At 39.7% G+C, this 19,669-nt stretch overlaps 1 protein-coding gene across 2 annotated transcripts in view; it reads left to right on the top strand.

The window, feature by feature from the left end:
- Positions 1–17,797, top strand: part of LOC122725970 (calcium-binding mitochondrial carrier protein SCaMC-1-like) — a 66,027-nt gene extending 48,230 nt beyond the window's left edge. For both annotated transcript variants that reach the window (XM_043963364.1, XM_043963363.1), the window contains 6 exons: positions 3,492–3,650; positions 4,385–4,537; positions 10,840–10,947; positions 12,829–12,996; positions 14,572–14,722; positions 15,105–17,797. In XM_043963364.1, coding sequence (XP_043819299.1) covers positions 3,492–3,650; positions 4,385–4,537; positions 10,840–10,947; positions 12,829–12,996; positions 14,572–14,722; positions 15,105–15,289 — 924 coding nt within the window. In that variant the 3' untranslated portion in view covers positions 15,290–17,797. The remainder of the gene's footprint in view (positions 1–3,491; positions 3,651–4,384; positions 4,538–10,839; positions 10,948–12,828; positions 12,997–14,571; positions 14,723–15,104) is intronic.
- Positions 17,798–19,669: the final 1,872 nt, after the last annotated feature.

Genomic DNA, 19,669 nt, shown 5'->3' with positions numbered 1-19,669 from the left:
TAATCTTTCTTTTTTTAACCCATGGTTCCACAGACGAATGAATCATTTCCTTCCTCTGGTGCTGGCAACAAGCCCTGCTCCTTACCCAACACCTAGAGACAGACCTCACTCACTGTGGTGAGCTGTTTGTTTCTTAGCCTAACAGACTGTGCCCATGGTCTTGCTCTTCTGGAGAGCCAGATAGGACAGGAGATTCAGCTACTCAATCAATTCAAGTACTCTGGACTGCCCTAGGGAAATGCAGGATGACACATCCATAGGTAGAGTGTCACCCAAGTAATCCCTGTTGCACGGGAGACAGAGAGATCTGTTGGTTTTGCACGTAGTGAAGGGTAATGGATATTTTCTGAAATTTGGCTTGAGGTCCTGAATGCACTGGCTACTTGAACTGGTGAAGTCACTTGGCAGAATAATTTGCCTAATTAAAGCTCATTTTCCAGGCTGTCCATTCAGCATTTCACATTGAACTGTCTTTTTATTTTGTAGTAAAAAAATTTAAAAGAATTGACTGATTTTGACCAAATTTGGTACATTATTAATTGATGTAAAGAGAAGTCTCTTTAAATCAGAGAATTTCAGAGTTGCGGTGTACGTGAGAGGTCATTTAGTCCAACCCATACCTGAAAAAGGAACGGCTTCTACAACAGAAGTATCAAATAGGGCAACTCCCTAAGTGTGAGGAAATAATTAACAACAAAAAATAAAAAATACAATGGAACATGGGTAATATCAGTATGTAGCCCATGGGGGTCTTTACGGATGGTTTAGTGGCCCCCATTTCTATGTGAGTTTGACACCATTGCTCAGCGAGGCACTCATGTGGCTATCCAGTATTGGCTTACTGACTGCCACAGCCCTCTAGTTTGACTCATTGTTTGATCAGTTAACTTGAAACAAAATGGAGGTAGGCAAGAGTTTTCAAATGAGTCAGTTTAACAGATGTCAGCGAAATTAGGCTAAACATGATTCCTCTTCTACTGAGTGAGGATCACACTTCACAGTTATTTGTGTGTGTATTTGGAGGGCTGCCTTTGTAGGAGGGATGTCAGAGTTACTTATTTATGTATTTTCAACTATTCTAAAAGTAATAATTCACATTGAGAGACAGTGTAGCACAGTGAAAAGAATGCTGGACTAGAGGAATTTGAAACCCAACTCTAGCACTTAAGTATGTGCTCATTGATTTCAATCATATGAAGAATTCCTGGTGAGGAAATTTCCTCTGCCAGTACAAATCTGGTAGGCAGCTAGGTGGTACAGTGGATAGAATGCAGGCCCAGGAGTCAGGAAGAGTCATCTTTGTGAGTTCAAATCCAGCCTCAGACACTCTAGCTGTTGTTAACCAAAGACAATAAGGAAACACAGGGGTCAGTTTGGGGTGCAAACAACAAATGATATCAACTTGAGGTGAAGCGGGGGTGGTTCTTCCTTGACATGTTCAGGGTCTCCTCCATATTCTGGGTCCAGTGTGCCTGGAAAATATGGCAACTCAAGAAGATATGGTCAGGAGGCCCCTTAACATTGTGTGACCCAGGGCAAGTGACCTAATCCTGTTTGCTTCAATTTCCTCATCTGTAGAAAGAGCAAACTACTCCAGTATCTTTGCCAAGAAAACCCCAAATAGGGTCATGAAAATTCTGAAAACAACTGAACACAATTGAATGACAACAAAAAGCTTTAGGATATCATGCTTTATTTATCTTCCCGGATCTCATGAGCTTCCTGGAGGGCAAAGGTCTTACCATACCTGCTTAAAGCTCAGTTGCTGCCTGCAGGCTGCAGATGAGACTAACCTTCAGCAATAGGCACCTCTTACAACTTCTGAGTTTATCCAATCAAAGTGGGTATTGTCCTTACATTGGTCATGGGTCCTTAGAGATCCCTGAGAACACTATGAACGTATTACAAAACCAAGCACTAAAGAAATGTGAATCATTATTAATATTTCTCCAGGAAAGGCCTTCTGTGTGGCCCCATTTTGTCAGGATATGTTAGTGTAATATATACGCTGATGGATTCTAGAAAGCCTTCAAGTGAATGCAGTCATTTAATGACCTCTCTGTCGTCCAAGGCCTACCCTGTCTAAGTTCAGACAGGTTTCATCACTAGGTTGATTAAAAATTGATAGATTTTTTTTAGCCCTAGTCACTTAGGAAGACCACATCTTAAGGTATTAGAAAGATTATGATCTGCATCCAGCAGAGATGTACCCATATTAATGAAATAATGAAAAATTAACGAAGTAAAATTAATAGAGTTAAGAATTATTCAAGTCACTAGAAGGTTGAGTTACAAGGATGGATTTTTTATTTATAGATATGTACAGGAACCCTCATATTATTTACCTGAGGGAAATAGTTATCAGGAGGATCTGTGATTTCATGCACGAAGGCTACTCTCAGCATGGGAACTCACACTACCAACAAAGATTGTAGTTTATCTATGACTTTGTTAAGTTGAAGAAATGAGGGTCCTTGAGGTAGATAGAGGTGAAGTTATTTGCTTAGTAAATCATTGTCGGAGGAAGAATTTGAAACTAGGCTTTCTTGGTTCCAAGTCAACAATACAACAGTGAGAGATAACATGGAAATGATAAATAAGATGACCACTAGGGGGCAGCTAGGTGGTGCAGTGGATAGAGCATGGGCCCTGGAATCAGGAGGACCTGAGTTCAAAATGGGCCTTGGACATTTAGTAGCAGTGTGACCCTGGGCAAAAGTCACTTAATCCTGTTAACCTCAGAGAGAGAGAGAAAGAGAAAGAGAAAGAGAAAGAGAGGGAGAGGGAGAGGGAGAGAGAGAGAGAGAGGGAGAAGGAGAGGGAGAGGGAGGGGGAGAGGGAGGGGGAGGAGAGAGAGAGAAGAGAGGAGAGAGAGAGAGAGAGAGAGAGAGAGAGAGAGAGAGAGAGAGAGAGAGAGAGAGAGAGAGATCACTTTATCTCTTTTACCAGAAGATGAAATTAATGATACCTTCCACTATAATTTTTACTATGTTGACCCACTTGGATTGCCTTAGGAATTGTTGGGTTTCTCCTTATTTGTGATCTTCTGGTGAAAGCTGGTGACCCCTTGTTAGAGGTTTTGTATAATTCTTGCATTCTCAAAATTACTCTGATCTAAAATATAATGATTGGCATATCTTTCTTTCTAGACATAGTATAAATTTGGCCTATATTTATGCTCAAAATGGTCACAGAGAATAGTTGTCATTCAGAATAATAATGTCCATGTGCTTTTGAAATTCACTAGCCTTTTGCTGAACAGCATTTATAATTGCTGTCAATTTCAAGTGACCTGGGGCTCTACCTGTAAATAGGTTATTTAAAACAGTTTATGCTTCCCATTTCATTATTTAGAAAAAGTTCTTAATTGTGTCAATTAAATAGGTGAAATAATACTTGACTCTTACAAAGAGGTGAAAACCCCCAACCCGATATCAAATGATCTATTTTTAATTTTAGTATAATGGAGCTTTTCTATCCATTTCAAACAGGGGATTGACATAGGAGACAGCTTGTCTATTCCAGATGAGTTCACAGAAGATGAAAAGAAGTCTGGCCAATGGTGGAGACAGCTCTTGGCAGGAGGGATCGCTGGGGCTGTCTCACGAACAAGTACAGCGCCTTTAGATCGGCTGAAGGTCATGATGCAGGTAGGTGTATGGGTCACGAGGTAGGCTGATGTATTTCATTCTAAATTCTTTATTGAAATGATGTGAACAAATGTTTCTCTTTGAGAGAATGTTTTAAAAAAATTTTTAGCAGCATAATTTGATCCTCATGTTCATTTGACTTATTTGTGCAATTTCACCTGTTTTTAAATTTGTTTAGGAGATTCAAGGATGAATAAGATGCCATTCTTCCCCTTAACAAGCTTACAATCTAGAAGCAACAAAAGCTTTGCCAGTTTTTATTTATTCACAGAAAGTAAATTGGTGTCTTGCCAAATATTTCTTTGCTTTATTTCAGTGACAGAATAAGAAGCTGAGAATGCTTATCTTACAGAGCTTTGGGCTGGAAGTTACAGGGAAGTGGATTTTGGCTCAATGTGAGGGCAAATGTCAAGTAGTATAAGTCTCACATGCCTTTTATTTTCCTAAATTTAAGTGACTCAAAATTTGAAGGTTGTTCCTTTGCCCTAATATTTCAAGGTTTGGTGGACAAGTCTGTACTTTAAATTATTTTATAGATTTAGATGATTTAATCTCTTAGCCTTTGCCTTTTTTCATCTTTCTTTAAAATCTTTTGATCGGTATGGTTCTACATCTGTGCACCTCCCATTATTGCCTTGAGATTACAAGCCATAGTGAAAACAGAGGGTTTTGTATATAAGTGCTTCCAAACTTTATTCAAACTTTAAATGAAAACATTTTACTCTCATTTTTAGGTCCATGGTTCAAAGTCCAAAAAAATGAACATAGTTAGTGGATTTAAGCAGATGGTGAAAGAAGGAGGCTTCTGGTCCCTTTGGAGAGGAAATGGTGTGAATGTTATTAAAATTGCTCCTGAGACAGCTGTTAAATTCTGGGCATATGAACAGGTAAAATTATTTTGGATGTAATTTATTAATAGTTCTTGAACTTAATTCCCCAATTTTAAGGATTATTGTCAGAGAACAGGGAATGCAAGTTATTAAATATGAACACTATCTTAATTTTTCTTAACAGGTTAAAAAACCCCAAATCTTTATTATGGCTCTATTTGACCATCTTTCAGGCTATGGAAAGGACTTGTACTCTTTGTGGGAGGTCAGACTAGCAGACATCCAAGGTTCAAGGTCCTTTTATAACATTTAATTCTAGTTTTTAATAATGCTGATTGAAAATTTAATAAACAGTTATTGGGTATCCACTGTGTTTAAGGTTACTATGCTAAGTAATTAATCATGGCTAACATTTATGTAGCACTTTAAGGTTTGCAAAGGGCTTTACATAGTTTATCTTATCCTCACAAAAGCCTGTAAGGTTGGTACTATTATTATCTCCACTTTACAGGTGAGTAAACTGAGTAAGGTTAAATGACTAACCAAGGGTCATATAGCTAGTAAGTATCTGAAGTAGGCTTCAGCTCCAGGTCTTCTTCACTCAAGTTTAGTGGTCTGTCTAGGAGCTTCTTAACCTTTTTCCTCTAGAGACCCATTTTCACCCAAGAAAGTTTTACTTGACCCCAGGTATATAGGTATATAAAATAGGTATACATAACCTTTTACTCTTGCCAAATTTTTTGTGACCCCATATGGAATGGACCCACAGTTTAAAAAGCTAGGATCTATCTAATACTCCATGCTATCTCCTACTGGAAAATTTATAGAAGTACAGCTCTTGCCTTGGAGTTTAGAGATGACAAACCACTCTTGTATCTTTGCCAAGAGAATTCCAAATGGGGTCACGAAGAATCACATCTATTTAGGGGTAGCTAGGACTCATAGTGGATAGAGTACTGGGCCTGGTGTCAGGATAACTCATACTCCTTAATTCAAATCTGACCTCAGACACTTATTAGCTAGGTGACTCTCAGCAAATCACTTAACTCTTGTTTGCCTCAGTTTCCTCATCTGTAAAATGAGTTGGAGAAGGCAGTGGGCAAACAGCTCCCATATCTTTGCCAAGAAAACCCCAAATGGAGTCACAAAATGTCAGACATGTCTAAGAAAGACCATACAACAGCAACAAGGGAGATAAAGCATATTGTCAAGTAAATATACTACAAAGTGGGATGTGAGAAGTGTATAAAAGAAGTGTGAATATAGCCCTCTAAGAAGTCACAGGAAGAACAACAAAATTTTGGTGGGAGGAATCCAAGAAAATTTCTTAGAAGAGGTGATATTTTAATTGAGCCTTCTTGAAGGATGGATAAGATTTCAATAAACAGGTGTTGGGGAGGAAAGAAGAAGAGCATATTTTAGGAAGAGAAGACAGAACTAGAGTTCACGGAACGTGGTCAGGTCAGTTAAGAGTGAAGGAGAGTAGTAGGAAATAAGACTGGAAACAGGAAGATAGGAGCCAAAATTGTTGAGGGCCTTGGTGAATTCTGGATCGAGGAATCTGAACTTTATTCAGGAGGCAATGGGGGGAGTCTTTGAAGGTTTCTAAGGAGTGGAGTGATGGCTATTCATATAAAATGTGATCAGAATCATTACTTCAGGGGATTAATCTGGCATTGGTGAATAGAAGGGACTGGGAGGGGAAAGCTGAAGAGCCTCAGAGGAAGATTCTGATGAGAAAGACCCACATTAAAATTGAGTTGAGGGGCAGCTAGGTGGCACAGTGGATAAAGCACCGGCCCCTGAGTCCAAATGTGACCTCAGACACTTAACAGGTACTAGCTGTGTGACCCTGGGCAAATCACTTAACCCTCATTGCCACGCAAAAAAATAAAAAAAATGGAATTGAAATATTTCAGTGGACCTTTGATTTAATGGATGTGGTTGTGCCCTTCTGTGATGCAAGTTGCATGATCTCCATGCATATCTGCCCAACCATGCCATAGGTGTTTGTGTGGGTAAACCTATTGAAACAATAATTTTATTAATTATTAATAAAAAAGCATTAACCATGTGCAAAGTATCACACTAAGTACCCAGGCAATAAATAAAAAAGTAAGGTGGTTCCTCCGCAATGATCAAGCCTCTGGTGTTGAGGCTGGAAGACTACTTATTTGTTATAGTATAAGGGGGATACTTTGGTAGATGAGTTGGACCATGTGGCTGCTGAGATCCTTTCCAGCTCTCAGATTCTGAGATTCTGTGAGTAGGGTTGCTTTAAAATTGGGTGTTACTGTATAAGAAGTCCTCACTATAATTTTTCAGGGTTCAGCTTATTTTTTTTTATTTTTAATTTTTTTAGTGAGGCAGTTGGGGTTAAGTGACTTGCCCAGGGTCACACAGCTAGCAAGTGTTAAGTGTCTGAGACCGGATTTGAACTCAGGTACTCCTGACTCCAGGGCCGGTGCTCTATCCACTGCGCCACCTAGCTGCCCTGTTCAGCTTATTTTTTAATCAGCTTTACTGTGTTATGGAAAGATTTTATTCCATTGAGAAAGGGTACAGAGTTAAGCCTGTGACCTGAAGAGGTAAAGAGAGCACAATAACATTTTTGGTGTGACAAGTTCTGTATTTTCTTTGGGTCCATCTGATGACTTAGATCACCTGTGAGGTCTCTGTTTGACTGACTTGATGTTGAAGAGAGATGCAGCAGAGGTTTTTCAGCCTTGGTCTTCCTGGATAGCTACAGGCACAACTGTATCACAACAAATTCAGGCTGTTCTTTTCTGGTTTTATTTTTTTCCATCTTCGCTCTTTGTCCTAGACCGTCCATTACTTGAAGTACAGTTTCCTTCTCATATTTTTATTTCCTCAAATGGAATTAAGTGGCTCTGGACAATGTCTTTTCACAAGTGATAAAATGCTTTTGGGAGGAAAGTGATTAATTCCTTCGATCAGTTTAATAAGTCGAGAGGTGACGAAAAGCTGGGATGATAGCCAGCCTGTTAGCTATAAACCCAAGATCTTGTTTTCACCTGAATGTTCGAGGAGTCATGGAATTGCATCCTTCTAAAGTATTGTATTTCTAGGGCATATTTTAGGTCAGAGATGTCAAACTCACAGCAAGTGGCTCTGCAAAAGTTCTCCCTCACGCTATTTTGTAGTTTTCTACGTGTGAAATCTGCAAGGATCTAGTTCTATTTTAGCCTAGGTTTTAGGTTACTTAACTTTAACACTGAACCATGTATTGGACACTCAAGAGTCACAGGATTAATGAAAGCCTAGATTTAGTGGACAAAGAGTGTCTTCCAACCATGTTTTGGAAGCTTGGAACTTTGGGATCTTTGTTAATTTATTCATTAATAATAATAGTTTATAGATGAATAATAATGTATTCGTTAATTAAAACAATAACAACTGAGTGGTGAGCATCATCTCCCTTTGCTTTATTCTAGTGAGGCTAGTCATTTCACATTACATATTCTTTTCCTTTGTGCTTGTCTCCTTTTTTTTCCCTAACCATCAAATTCTACTTATTCATCAAAGTTCAGCTCCAAGAAGCCGTGGTGGTATTAGTACTGAGGATGACCATTGGTTTGCAGGAAAAAAAAGACCCAGCTGAGTTATACTAGAGTTGCTGTGCTACATCCTTATTTTAGACTTTTATAAAATAATAGCTCACATGCCTTTTTTTTTTTTTGCAGGGCAGTGAGGGTTAAATGACTTGCCCAGGGTCACCCAGCTAGTAAGTGTCAAATGTCTGAGGCCAGATTTGAACTCAGGTTTTCCTGAATCCAGGGCCGGTGCTTTATCCACTGTACCACCTAGCTGCCCCCTAGCTGCCCCCTTCACACACCTTTCATGTACAGCACAGAGTTTTTAAGTGATTGGCCTAGGATCATATAGCTAGTAAGTGTATGAGGCAGGATTAAAACCTGGGTTTTCTTCCAGGTCTCCAAAACTAGTGTTGTGTCCACTGTCCTATGCTGTTCTCACCTCTGTCATTGGTGTTGGAATCAGTGTGGGTATTTCTTTGACCAAAACAAAATCATGACCACTCTGTGTCTTGGATAGTTTTTGTGAGTTCCTGTGGTCAAAAAGGGAAGCTAGGTGGCGCCGTTGTGCATAAAGTGCCAGATGACTCATCTTTCTGAGTTCAAATCTGGTCTCAGACACTTACTAGCAGGGTGACCTTGGGCAAGTCATTTCACCCTGTTTGCCTCAGTTTTTTCACCTATAAAATGAGTAGGAGAAGGAAATGGCAAACCATTTCAATATTTATTTATTTATTTGGTGGGGCAGTTGGGGTTGGGTGGCATGCCAAGGTTGAGCAATGGGTGAGGGTCTTGTGTCTGAGCCCAGATTTGGGCTCGGGTCCTCCTGGGTCCAGGGTGGATGCTTTGTCCACTGTGTCACCTAGCTGCCCCATTATAACATCTTTAGGGTAAAATTGAGGGATAAGAGGATTGCACTGGGGGAAGGGGGAGGAGAGAGGTAGAATGGGTGAAATCTCACATGAAAGAAGCAGGAAAAGGTTTATAGAGTGGGGAGAGATGGGGGAGGAGCAGGGCAGTGAATGAGCTTTACACTCTTCAGAATTGGCTCAAGGAGGGAACAACATAAACACTCAATTGGGTGGAGTAATCTATCTAACCCTGCAGGAGGGTAGTAGGGGAAGGGGATAAGGAGGGAGGGGTGAAAGAAGGGAGGGCAGATTAGGGGAGGGGGCAGTGACAAGCAAAACACTTTTGAGGAAGGATAGGGTGAAAGAAGATAGAAAATAGAGTAAATGTCATAGGGAAGGGAATAGGATGGAGGGAAACAGTTAACAATAGTAACAAAAAAAATTTTGAAGCAGAGGTAAAAGTATGTAAGATGATGATTGAATAATTGATGAATTGATGATGATTGGATGAAGATGAGAATTGATTGATGAGGATTGATTGAGGATTAATTGATAAAGATGAGGTTTGATTGATGATGATGATAAAAGGAATGGTACTTTGCTGGGCTACTGTGAAGAAAATTCTTTGTCAGGTATAAGGTACTATATAAATGTTATCTATTACTGTTGTTGCAAGAATCAACCTTATGGGTTTATTGTAAGGAAATCTCTCTTTAAAGTACTGTATAAATGTAGTTTTCTATAAAAATGATGAGCATGATGCTATCAGAAAAACCCATGAGCTGATGCAACATGAAATGTACTGTATACAAAATAACAGCAATACTGCAAGATGATCTGCTGTGAATGATGTAGCTATTTTCAGCAATGCAATGATCCAAGACAACTCTGAAGGTCTTTTGAAAAAAAAATGCAGTCCATTTACAGAAAGAAAACTGATGGTATTTGAATACAGATTGAAGCATAATATTTTTGTTAGTTCCTTTTCTGAAGTTTTGTTTTTCAAGCTGGTTAATGCAGAAATGTTTTGCATGACTGCTCATGTATAGTTTATATTGAATTGCTTGAGTTCTTGGTGGTAGGGGGAAGGGAGGGAGGAAGGAAGAGAATTTAGAACACAAAGTTTAAAAAAATTGATGTCAAAATTTGTATTTACATATAATTTCTAAATAGAAGAAAGAAGAAAAAGACATAAGCGGGGAGGGCATTCTAGGTAGAGGGAACAAGTCTGTGTGCTGGCATGGAGAGGAGAAGTCTAACACTGTGCGCAGGGGAGAGGCAGTAGTCCAGGTTGGCTGGAAAATGCATTATTTGAAGGGGAATCATGTTTAATAAGCCGGGAACTATATCCTGGAACCAGAAGGGCTTTAAGTACCAAAGGAAAGATTTTGTATTTTATCCTGGAGGTGTGTGGGAGCCAGGTGAGGTTCTTGAGAAGGGGAATAACTCCCTCAGAATATTTCAGAATATCATCAATTTGGCATCTGTGGGGAGGACAGATTGTATTGAAGAGAGATTGGCTATAGGGAGAACAATTAGGAGACTTTCAATAGTCCAGGCAGGAAGTGAAGAGGGCAGTGGCTGCTGAGTGTGGAAGGTAGATAGGAGAGATGCTGTGGAGATAGAGTGTGCAAGACCTGGCCACTGACTGGATATGAGGTTTGAGGGAGAGGATGCCTATACAGTGGCCCCCTCAAGAGAAAGAAGAAAGTTAGGAAGAAGGTAGGGGAAGGAGAGAAGGAAAGACAACATCTCGTGTTTTGGACCTGTAAGTCTGATTGCCTATGGAACATCCCCTGGGAAACATCAGGAGGGAGACAAGGGCTTGGGATTATTTATTTAATAGATCCGGGAGGTAGGTGTGTTGAGATAACAGCCTTTTCCACACTTAGACTCGGTGCCTTCAATTTGTAACTCTTCTAACCTGGTATTTATGTGTATTCTCTTCACACAGTATAAGAGCTGGCTGACAAAAGATGGTGCCAAATTAGGGACTGTTGAGAGATTTGTTTCTGGGTCCCTGGCAGGAACAACAGCGCAGACATTCATCTACCCCATGGAGGTAAGCACTGCTGTGAAAAAAGCTCATGTTCTTTCTCACATTTCTTTCATATGAGCCCTGTCGTAGGTTTTAGAAGCAGAAACGTAACATTAGAGGCAAAATATTTTATACTCATAATAATAGCATTTATACAGTGCTTACTATATACTAGGCACTGTGGTAAGCATTTTATGCCTATCATCCCATTTGATCCTTACAACAACCTTGGGAAGTAGATGCTATTATTAGCATCCCCACTTTACAGATGGGGAAATTGAAGTTAATAGAAGTTGTGACTTGCTGAAGATCACAGAACTAGTAAATGTCTGAAGGCAGACTTGAACTCAGGTCTTCCTGACACCAGGCCCAGCCTTTCTATCCACAGTGCCACTCAGCTGCTTTTATTATCAGGTGGTGATTGGCCACCCCACAAGGGAGCCCTCCTTTAGGACAAAACCATTTTGTGGCTATTCTCTCAAAACATTTCACCTGAATTGCCATTTTTGTTGCTAAAATAAGGGCCTCCCCACCGATTGCTATGCATCTAAGAAGCAGAAGCCAAAAAACACCAATCAAGATATAAAAGTTGGGGGCTACTCACGTTAGTCATTTTCTCCTTGGAAGAACTGCAGTGGCTTGGGGTGAGGTGTTAATTCTCCAGACACAGAAAGAATTACATTTTCAGTCAGTGGAAATTCAGCAGGCAAGAGAGAAGATAGATGTTAGTAGCATTGAATGAGAATCCATGGTTAGTGTTCCTGTGGTCTGTTGAAGTCTTGGCTCTGGAGCCTTTCTGTCACACTGCCTTACACTTAAGGACTTGAACAATATAAAATATACTCCCCTTAAACTGAATTCTGACATGATGAGGATCCATTTAGTGCTGGTAGGGAATATAGAGGTCATGTAGGGTCAGGCATTTACAACTAGAGGGGTGCATCGGGTCACCCAGGCTAGCCCTTTCATTTTACAGATGAACAGAATGAAGCTGGGAAAAGTTCTGTCTTTCCTGAAGCCATGCAGATATTAAATGGCAGAGCCAGAATCCAAAGCCAGGTCATTCGTCTCGAAGCCCCTTAGTTCAATCACCTTACAGATTCAAAGAAAATCAATTTGACAGCATTATATACCATGCAAGGAACTTGGCTAGGTACTCTGAGGATACAAAGACAAGGTAGGATTTAAAAAAAAAAGTCAAGGGGCAGCTATGTAGCGCAGCGGATAGAGCACAGGTCCTGGATTCAGGAGGACCTGAGTTCAAATCCGGTCTCAGACACTTAACACTTACTAGCTGTGTGACCCTGGGCAAGTCACTTAGCTTCAGTTGTCTTGTAAAAAAAACAAAACAAAAAGTTAAAAATAAGAATAAACAAAAAAAGGCACCTGTGTGGCTCAGTAGGGAGTTTGGGGATCTCATATTTGTTTACTTAGCCTCCTTAGGCTGAATTCTAGCAGCGGTCTCCTTGCTGCCTGAGCCCAGTCAATCCTGTCACCTTTTGGCTTTCTCTTCCTGGCATGTTGTTCTACTGCCTCCTCATATTCTTCTTACTTGTGATTCCGAGATATAAGCCATTAGAACTTAACAGTAAGGGGGCAGCTAAGTGGTGCAGTGGATAGAGCACTGGCCCTGGATTCAGAAGGACCAGAATTCAAATCCGGCCTCAGACACTTGACACTTACTAGCTGTGTGACCCTGGGAAAGTCACTTAACCCTCATTGCCCCGCAAAAAAAGAAAAAAAGAACTTAACAGCAATGACTTTTTTTTTTTTTTTGGAGTGTAAGAGTCTTCAACTTTAAATTTGCCTTAGCAAGATCTGTGGCATCATCCAATTCTTGGCAATACTGAGTAGTTTAGGACACTTCTGAACAATTAAATACATTCCTGTCTTTTCCACCTTCAGGTTCTAAAGACCAGGTTGGCTGTAGGCAAAACTGGGCAATACTCAGGAATGTACGACTGTGCCAAGAAGATCTTGAAGTACGAAGGCGTGGGAGCCTTTTACAAAGGTTACATCCCAAACTTCCTTGGCATCATCCCCTATGCAGGAATAGATCTGGCTGTTTATGAGGTAAGTTTGTCCCCAGGGTGAATCTGATAAGTTTGTTGGCTGTTTAGCTATTCCTGCTCATTAAAACCTAATTTTATAGAGAGAGATTGGAGATTTGAATCCTTCTAATTTTGAAGATGGGGAAGAGAAGAGGAGGACAATGGAATAATAAATAGTAGAGGCTATTTCCTATGGCCAAGATCTGTGATTCAATCTCCATTTGGAATAATTAGTTTTATATTTCAGTGCTGGAAAGGACCTCAGAGGTCACGTAGACCAGGGATTGGCAAACTATGGCCCGTGGACCAAATCCTGCCCACCCTCTGTTTTTGTACACCCCAAAAGCTAAGAAGAGCTTTTAGATTTTTAAGGCTGTGGTTTGTTCATCCCTATTCTAGAGCAAGTTTCTCATTTTACAGATGAGGAAACTGACACCTAGAGAGGTTAAGTAACTTCTCAGGTCACACAGATAGTAAGGACGAGACCCAGAGTTTGAACCCAGATTCCATGACACCAGAGCCAGAACTTTTCTTTCACCACACTCTGCCATTAGGTGTGCTTCCAGCCATGAGAAGAATTTAATTTCAAGGGAGCATGGCCAGGAAGTGAGTAAGTAAAGGAGTATGATTGGATTGGCCCAACTTAATAGTCATTGCCAGGGATGTATTCCCCCAGTCATGCCAGCCCCATCTTCTCTTTGAACAAGGGCACATCTGGGTTATGATGTTTACAACTTGCATTCAGATTTCTATAGAAATGAAATGTGACAAGTGTTTTTAAGTGTGCCTTTTTTCCCCTTAATTTCTTTTTGGCTGTTTTTGTCTAGTGCAAATGGGGCGATAGCTGTTTCTTTTGAGTTGTGGATCCATCCTTTTATCTCTGTAGTTCAAAGTATTTGGCCTCCAGACATCATTGACACAGGCCATGGCATCTGTCTTTGTTGTACCATGGCAACAAGTGAACATTGAATAAAGGCAGGCTTTTGAAACTTAATTATTTATTATTTCGGTTCTCTCCGACGACACCTTTTCCAATTATTATCCCAGAACACAGCTGAAAAAGTGCAGATCCTTAGATATTAAAAATAATTTTAAAATCCAGTCTTTGGAAAACATTTCTGACACCTGCCCACTCCTAAGGGAAGAGAGATTTGAAAAGATAAGTTTCCTAAAAGTCAGGAAACAAGTCTGCAGTAGATGGTAAGGACCCTTCAACTGGAAAACTCTTGTGGTCTGGAGATAGAGAATCCTGGTAAATGTTATTTATGAGAATGATGACAGAGGGATCCATAAGATAATTTAGGCCAACACTATTTGGCTCCTGAATTATACTTAGAAGCAAACAGGTAGCCAATGCACAATGTCTTTTATGGTACTTTGAACTATGGTCTTTAACCTCATAGTTGAGCATCTACGTTGCCTGAACCTCCAAAGAATTATCTCATGCCTTTTTCAGTAATTGAATGGGACAGGTAGAAGAGTGTATAGTTGGTTATGCTGGCTTATGTATGGGAGTGGAAGAAAAAAGATAGTGTGATCCCTTTTTACTCTGACTTGTGCACTAGTGACAGTCTATCCCTTTTGCGTTCTTTGGCAGCTGTTGAAGAATTACTGGCTAGAGTATCATGCGGAAAACTCTGTAAACCCTGGGGTATTGGTGCTGCTGGGATGTGGTACTTTGTCTAGTACATGTGGCCAATTGGCCAGCTATCCCCTGGCTCTAGTCAGGACTCGCATGCAGGCTCAAGGTGAGTGTTTGTCACAGGAACAACCATCGTAAGAAACGACAATGTTTGATGGTTTTTAAAAATCATGGTTTCTTCTTTGGGGAATTGCTCAGAGGATATGCCTCTCCTTTAATAAATACTGGCTCTTTTGAGGGGACCAAAATAAGGAAATCCCCTGTAGGGACCGGGCAAGATGCTATTTTTGACTTATCCCTCACCCTCCCACAATGTTGGAATAGATGTCTAATACTTAGGTATTATAGCGAACTGCTGGGCATCTGTCCTTGAAGCCTCTTGTAAAACAAATTGTTTCTTTTGTAGTACTCAGTATCTCATTTGGTTTCATCACAGGGACTAGGATGAATATTATATGCACCTTTGATTTTTTTCCTTTCCTTTTTAGCCATGGTGGAAGGCGCACCCCAGTTGAATATGGTTGGCCTCTTTAAGAGAATAGTTAGCCAAGAAGGGATCCTTGGACTTTACAGGGGCATCACGCCTAACTTCATGAAGGTGTTGCCTGCAGTCAGCATCAGCTATGTTGCATATGAGAAAATGAAGGAAACCTTGGGAGTAGCCTCGAAGTGAAGGATGAACTTACAAAGCAGGACAGTATCTGCGTGTTCCTCATCCCTTAAAGTCACCAAAGGTCTTTGAGAAGAGATGCGTCATGGCTCCAGTGGGAGAAACATATCAAATAGTCTCTTACCGTCATTCTGCATATGTGAAAATACAAGGATGAAATTATAATTTTGTTAAGTTCTTTATATGTTAAAATGTTTGATATTCTCAGAGCTCTACTTGTCCTCTTGGCTCCCTAGGCCTTGTCTAAAATGATCAATTAGCTTGAAACACAATGGAAGAGAAACTTATTTTCAAGAGTAAAGTTTTCAAACATTCACTTTTTGGTCCGTTAGACCAATTTATGTTATCTTTTGTATTTGAATGCCTTGAAGATGCTCACCAGCTGGGTTTTACGTATTTTGGGGGTATATTTTGAATGTCTTTTGCAACCATTAAGAAAAAAACAACAGCGCATTTAAGCTAGTTTATAGTAACTAAGCAAGTGGAGTTATTTTTCTTTAAGCAAAATAAAAACACAAGGGGAGAGTTGTCAAAGTGTGAGAATACCTCTATTTCTTATAATTATGATATATGGAAGAGTGATGAAACTATGCTCATTTCACTGGTAACTTTTTGGCTTCGTTTGTAGATGCTGTTATGTTAATAACACATTTTAGTTCTCATGACTAAATTTGGAAAGGAAATCACCAGTATGAACAAATCTGCTTAATATTAAAGGAGAACTCAGTGGGAATACCCCATGATATCGTAAATTCCAGCTTTAGTTTAAATCCAGTTTAAATATTCAATTCTCAGTTATTTTCTGGAGTGGAAACATTTCTCCTTTGTTCAGTTTCTTTGCTGTTACTCCTCTCAACTTGTGTAGTTTGAGTGTGGAAATGGTGTATTTTTTAATAGTTCTTCAAGATTTATTAGTGCTTTTGTCACAGCTACCTTGTTAACGTTGGTGGTGTAAGTCTCATCATTTTCATTTTATAGAAGTGAAATGATTCATCCAAAGGAACAGAGGTAATAAATGACAGCTAGAAATCCATGCCAGTCTGTCTGATGCCAGTCAGTCATCTGTTCAGTTGATGACCAGGCACTGTTAAGTTATGGGAATACAATAAAAGGGGCAAAAAACTATTCTTATCCTCAAAGAGCATACATTCTTTTTTGGGGGTGGGTGGGGCGATGAGGGTTAAGTGACTTGCCCAGGGTCACACAGCTAGTAAGTCTTGTGTCTGAGGCTGGATTTGAACTCGGGTCCTCCTGAATCCAGAGTTGGTGCTTTATCCACCATGCCACCTAGCTGCCCAAGGGCATACATTCTAATGGAGATGTGATGGTATAAGTAATTAGATACATACAATGTGTATACAGCACAGATAAAAAGTAACAAGATGAGATTGGAAAAAGAGGGTTTTTCCCACTATACCCCACTGCCTCCCCAGAAACGAGCCTATGTTAGTTTTCTATATGCCAAGTAAAATTATCCATATATCAGAAGCAACAGATGTTCTTGGCAGCTGATTCCAATTCCAGGTACATTTCAGTGGAATGTGGATGATTAGCTGTACAGAGAGAGAGAGAGACCCTGAAGCTGCTGTTACAGCAGCTCACATCTGTGCTCTGGGACCTACTGTGAAATTCCTTGTATTTTATTTCCAAGCCATTCTTTGCCTGAAAGGAAGAATTCCTATTTCTAGCATGGACTTTGGGGTCTGAATTGTTTAATACACGTGCAGCCAATAGTTAAGCATGGCTTTACAAAATGATACCTATTTGAAAAGTATTTTAGGGTATAGTAACATCACTAACTAAAATTTGTGACCACAAAACTTTTTTTTTCCTGGTCAGGTTCTTCCCCCCACCCCGAAATTTGAATAAGATTTAGAAATACTAGTTAGGAGCTTATAATTAAGCTCTCCAAACTTATAAATAACAAGCTTGAGGATTCCTGATAGGAGGGTTTTTTTTGGGGGGGGGGGGCGTTGTTACAAAGCACCTACACATGTGAACAATCAAGTGCTGCTTATAACTACTGTTTGCTATTCCTTAGTCTACCTCCTGCTTCTCCTGAACCAAAGAGAGCAACAAGGCATTTGACCCCTACTGAATGCTTGGGAAATTTGTTTTGAAAAGTAGTTTTCACACAAAATTATTCCTGCCGAATGCTTACATGTCTAGAATATATACAATAAGAGTATATATTGTTGTGTCCTCCAGGGATTTCTTGGTACCTTAGAATAATCCCGAAATAATTCAGCAGGCTACACATTCCAGTCTTTATTTTAGTCATCCAACAGGAGGATTGATCATTTTGCTAACTTTGACATATCCATTTGCTGAAAAAGGGAAACTGTTCAGCTGTCACCATTTGCTTCTATAGAGATTATTTGAAATGTGTAAGGAATGAAAGCAATTTTATATGTGCTTCCTCTTTCTCTTGAAAACATCTGTTTACTTTCATAAAAGCTGGAATTTTAAGATAGCCTCTTTCTGGCATTGAACCATGTATTTCTATTAAAACAAAAAGAAAAAAAAAGTTGTTTTCAAACAAATGTTCCCTGTTGTATTTTTTTTTTTTGCTTTCTCATTTTATCACTAGCACTGCATGGTAGTTATGGTGTAGTAGATAATTTTGGAGCAGGGATGTGCAATAGTCAGCTCAAACTGTCTTAGGAGAACCAATTGTTGAACTTTTTTTAAGAAAAGTTTTTGATGTCTTTTTTACACCATCATAATTATCCCCAGCATTCCTCCCTTTTCCCATCCCAGAGAGCCATCCCATATAACAAAGTTTTTTTTTAAAAGAGAAAAAATAAATTGGCAAAACTTATCGCTACATTGAAATATTCTGAAAACATGCAATGTATAACCTCTGTATCCCTTTCACTTCCATGAAGGGATGGGTCAGATGTGTCATATCTCTTCATTCAAATCATACTTGATTTATCTTTATAATCCCTCCCCCAATACACTCCCCTACAGGCTCTTCTCTTACTGAGACCACATAGGTGACCTTCTTCTCATTGCTAGCCCTTGATTTGACCCATGCATATTACACATAACCCCTCTGCTCCTCTCGCTCCTTTTCATGCACTTTCCCATTTTGTAATATGGTCCCCCCTTCACCAAAGAACCCTTCCCAAACTATCGATTCATCCATAGGTAGAGTTCTGTCTGTAATGCCCTAGTCCTGTCTCTATACTGTTATATCTACCTGACTTTCAATTCTATCCATCTCTTTTTGTACGATTAGAAAATCTCTTACTGTTCTCTCTGTTGTCACTGTTACTGTCCTAGGCTCTTGCATTTGTTCACCCTTTTCACGTATCTGTTGTCGAGTGTTTCTGAAGCACACGATCTCTGCAGGAATGGTTTTCATTCTAAGATGCTTCAAAAGGCTGATTTTGAATGTCCATCTTTTAAAAATGTATAGTTAAGCTCAGATTTTCAGGTTAGGTCACCTTGCGTTGCATCCTGAGCTCCATTGGTCTTTGGAACACATCTCATTCAAAAGCTGGAATTAGTGTTACCAGGAGAAATATCAGTCTCAGATATGTAGATGATGGCAGAAAGTGGAGAAGAAAGAAGCCTCTTGATGAGGGTGAAAGAGGAGAATGCAAAAGCTGGCTTGAAGCTTAACATAAAAACAAAACAATATCAAAACTAAGATTTTGACAAACGGTCCCGTCACTTCCTGGTGAATAGAGGGAGAAGAAATGGAAGCAGTTTTCAGATTTAATATTCTTGGGATGAAAGATCATTGCAGATGGTGACTGCAGCCATGAAATGAAGACACTTGCTCCTTGGAAGGAAAGCTATGGCAAATCTATATAGCATACTAAAAAGCAGATACATCACCTTGCACCAAAGGTTCATATAGTCAAAGCTATGGTTTTTCCAGTAGCAATGCATTGCTGTGAGAGTTGGACTATAAGGAAAGCTGAGCACCACAGAATCAATGCTTTCCAATCGTGGTGCTAGAGAAAACTTTTGAGAGTCCCTTGGGCAACAAGCAGAGCAAATCAGTCAATACTTAATGAAATTCATTTAGGCTATTTACTGGAAGGTCAAATACTGAAGCTGGAGCTTAAATACTTGGGCCACATAATGAGAAGACAGGACCGTTTGGAAAAGACCCTGATGTTAGGAAAGATTGAGGATAAAAGGAAAAGGGGATGGCAGAGGATGAGATGAAGAGAGTGTCAACGGAGCAATGAACATGAGCTTGGACAGAATTCAGGAGATAGTCAAGGATCATGAAGAGTCAGACAAGACCCAACAACAATTCCATTCCCTTCTCCATTTTCTGGAAGGTGCAGAATAGTCTTGAATTATTCAAATGTCTTTCTCTTTGAAGGTCTTTCTTCTGATTGATTGCTGGACTTTTTTTTT

Source organism: Dromiciops gliroides, chromosome 4 (assembly GCF_019393635.1).
Source record: "Dromiciops gliroides isolate mDroGli1 chromosome 4, mDroGli1.pri, whole genome shotgun sequence".
Classification (NCBI taxonomy): domain Eukaryota; kingdom Metazoa; phylum Chordata; class Mammalia; order Microbiotheria; family Microbiotheriidae; genus Dromiciops; species Dromiciops gliroides.
The sequence above is the reverse complement of the archived record's forward strand: the minus strand, read 5'-3'. Positions and strand labels throughout refer to the sequence as shown.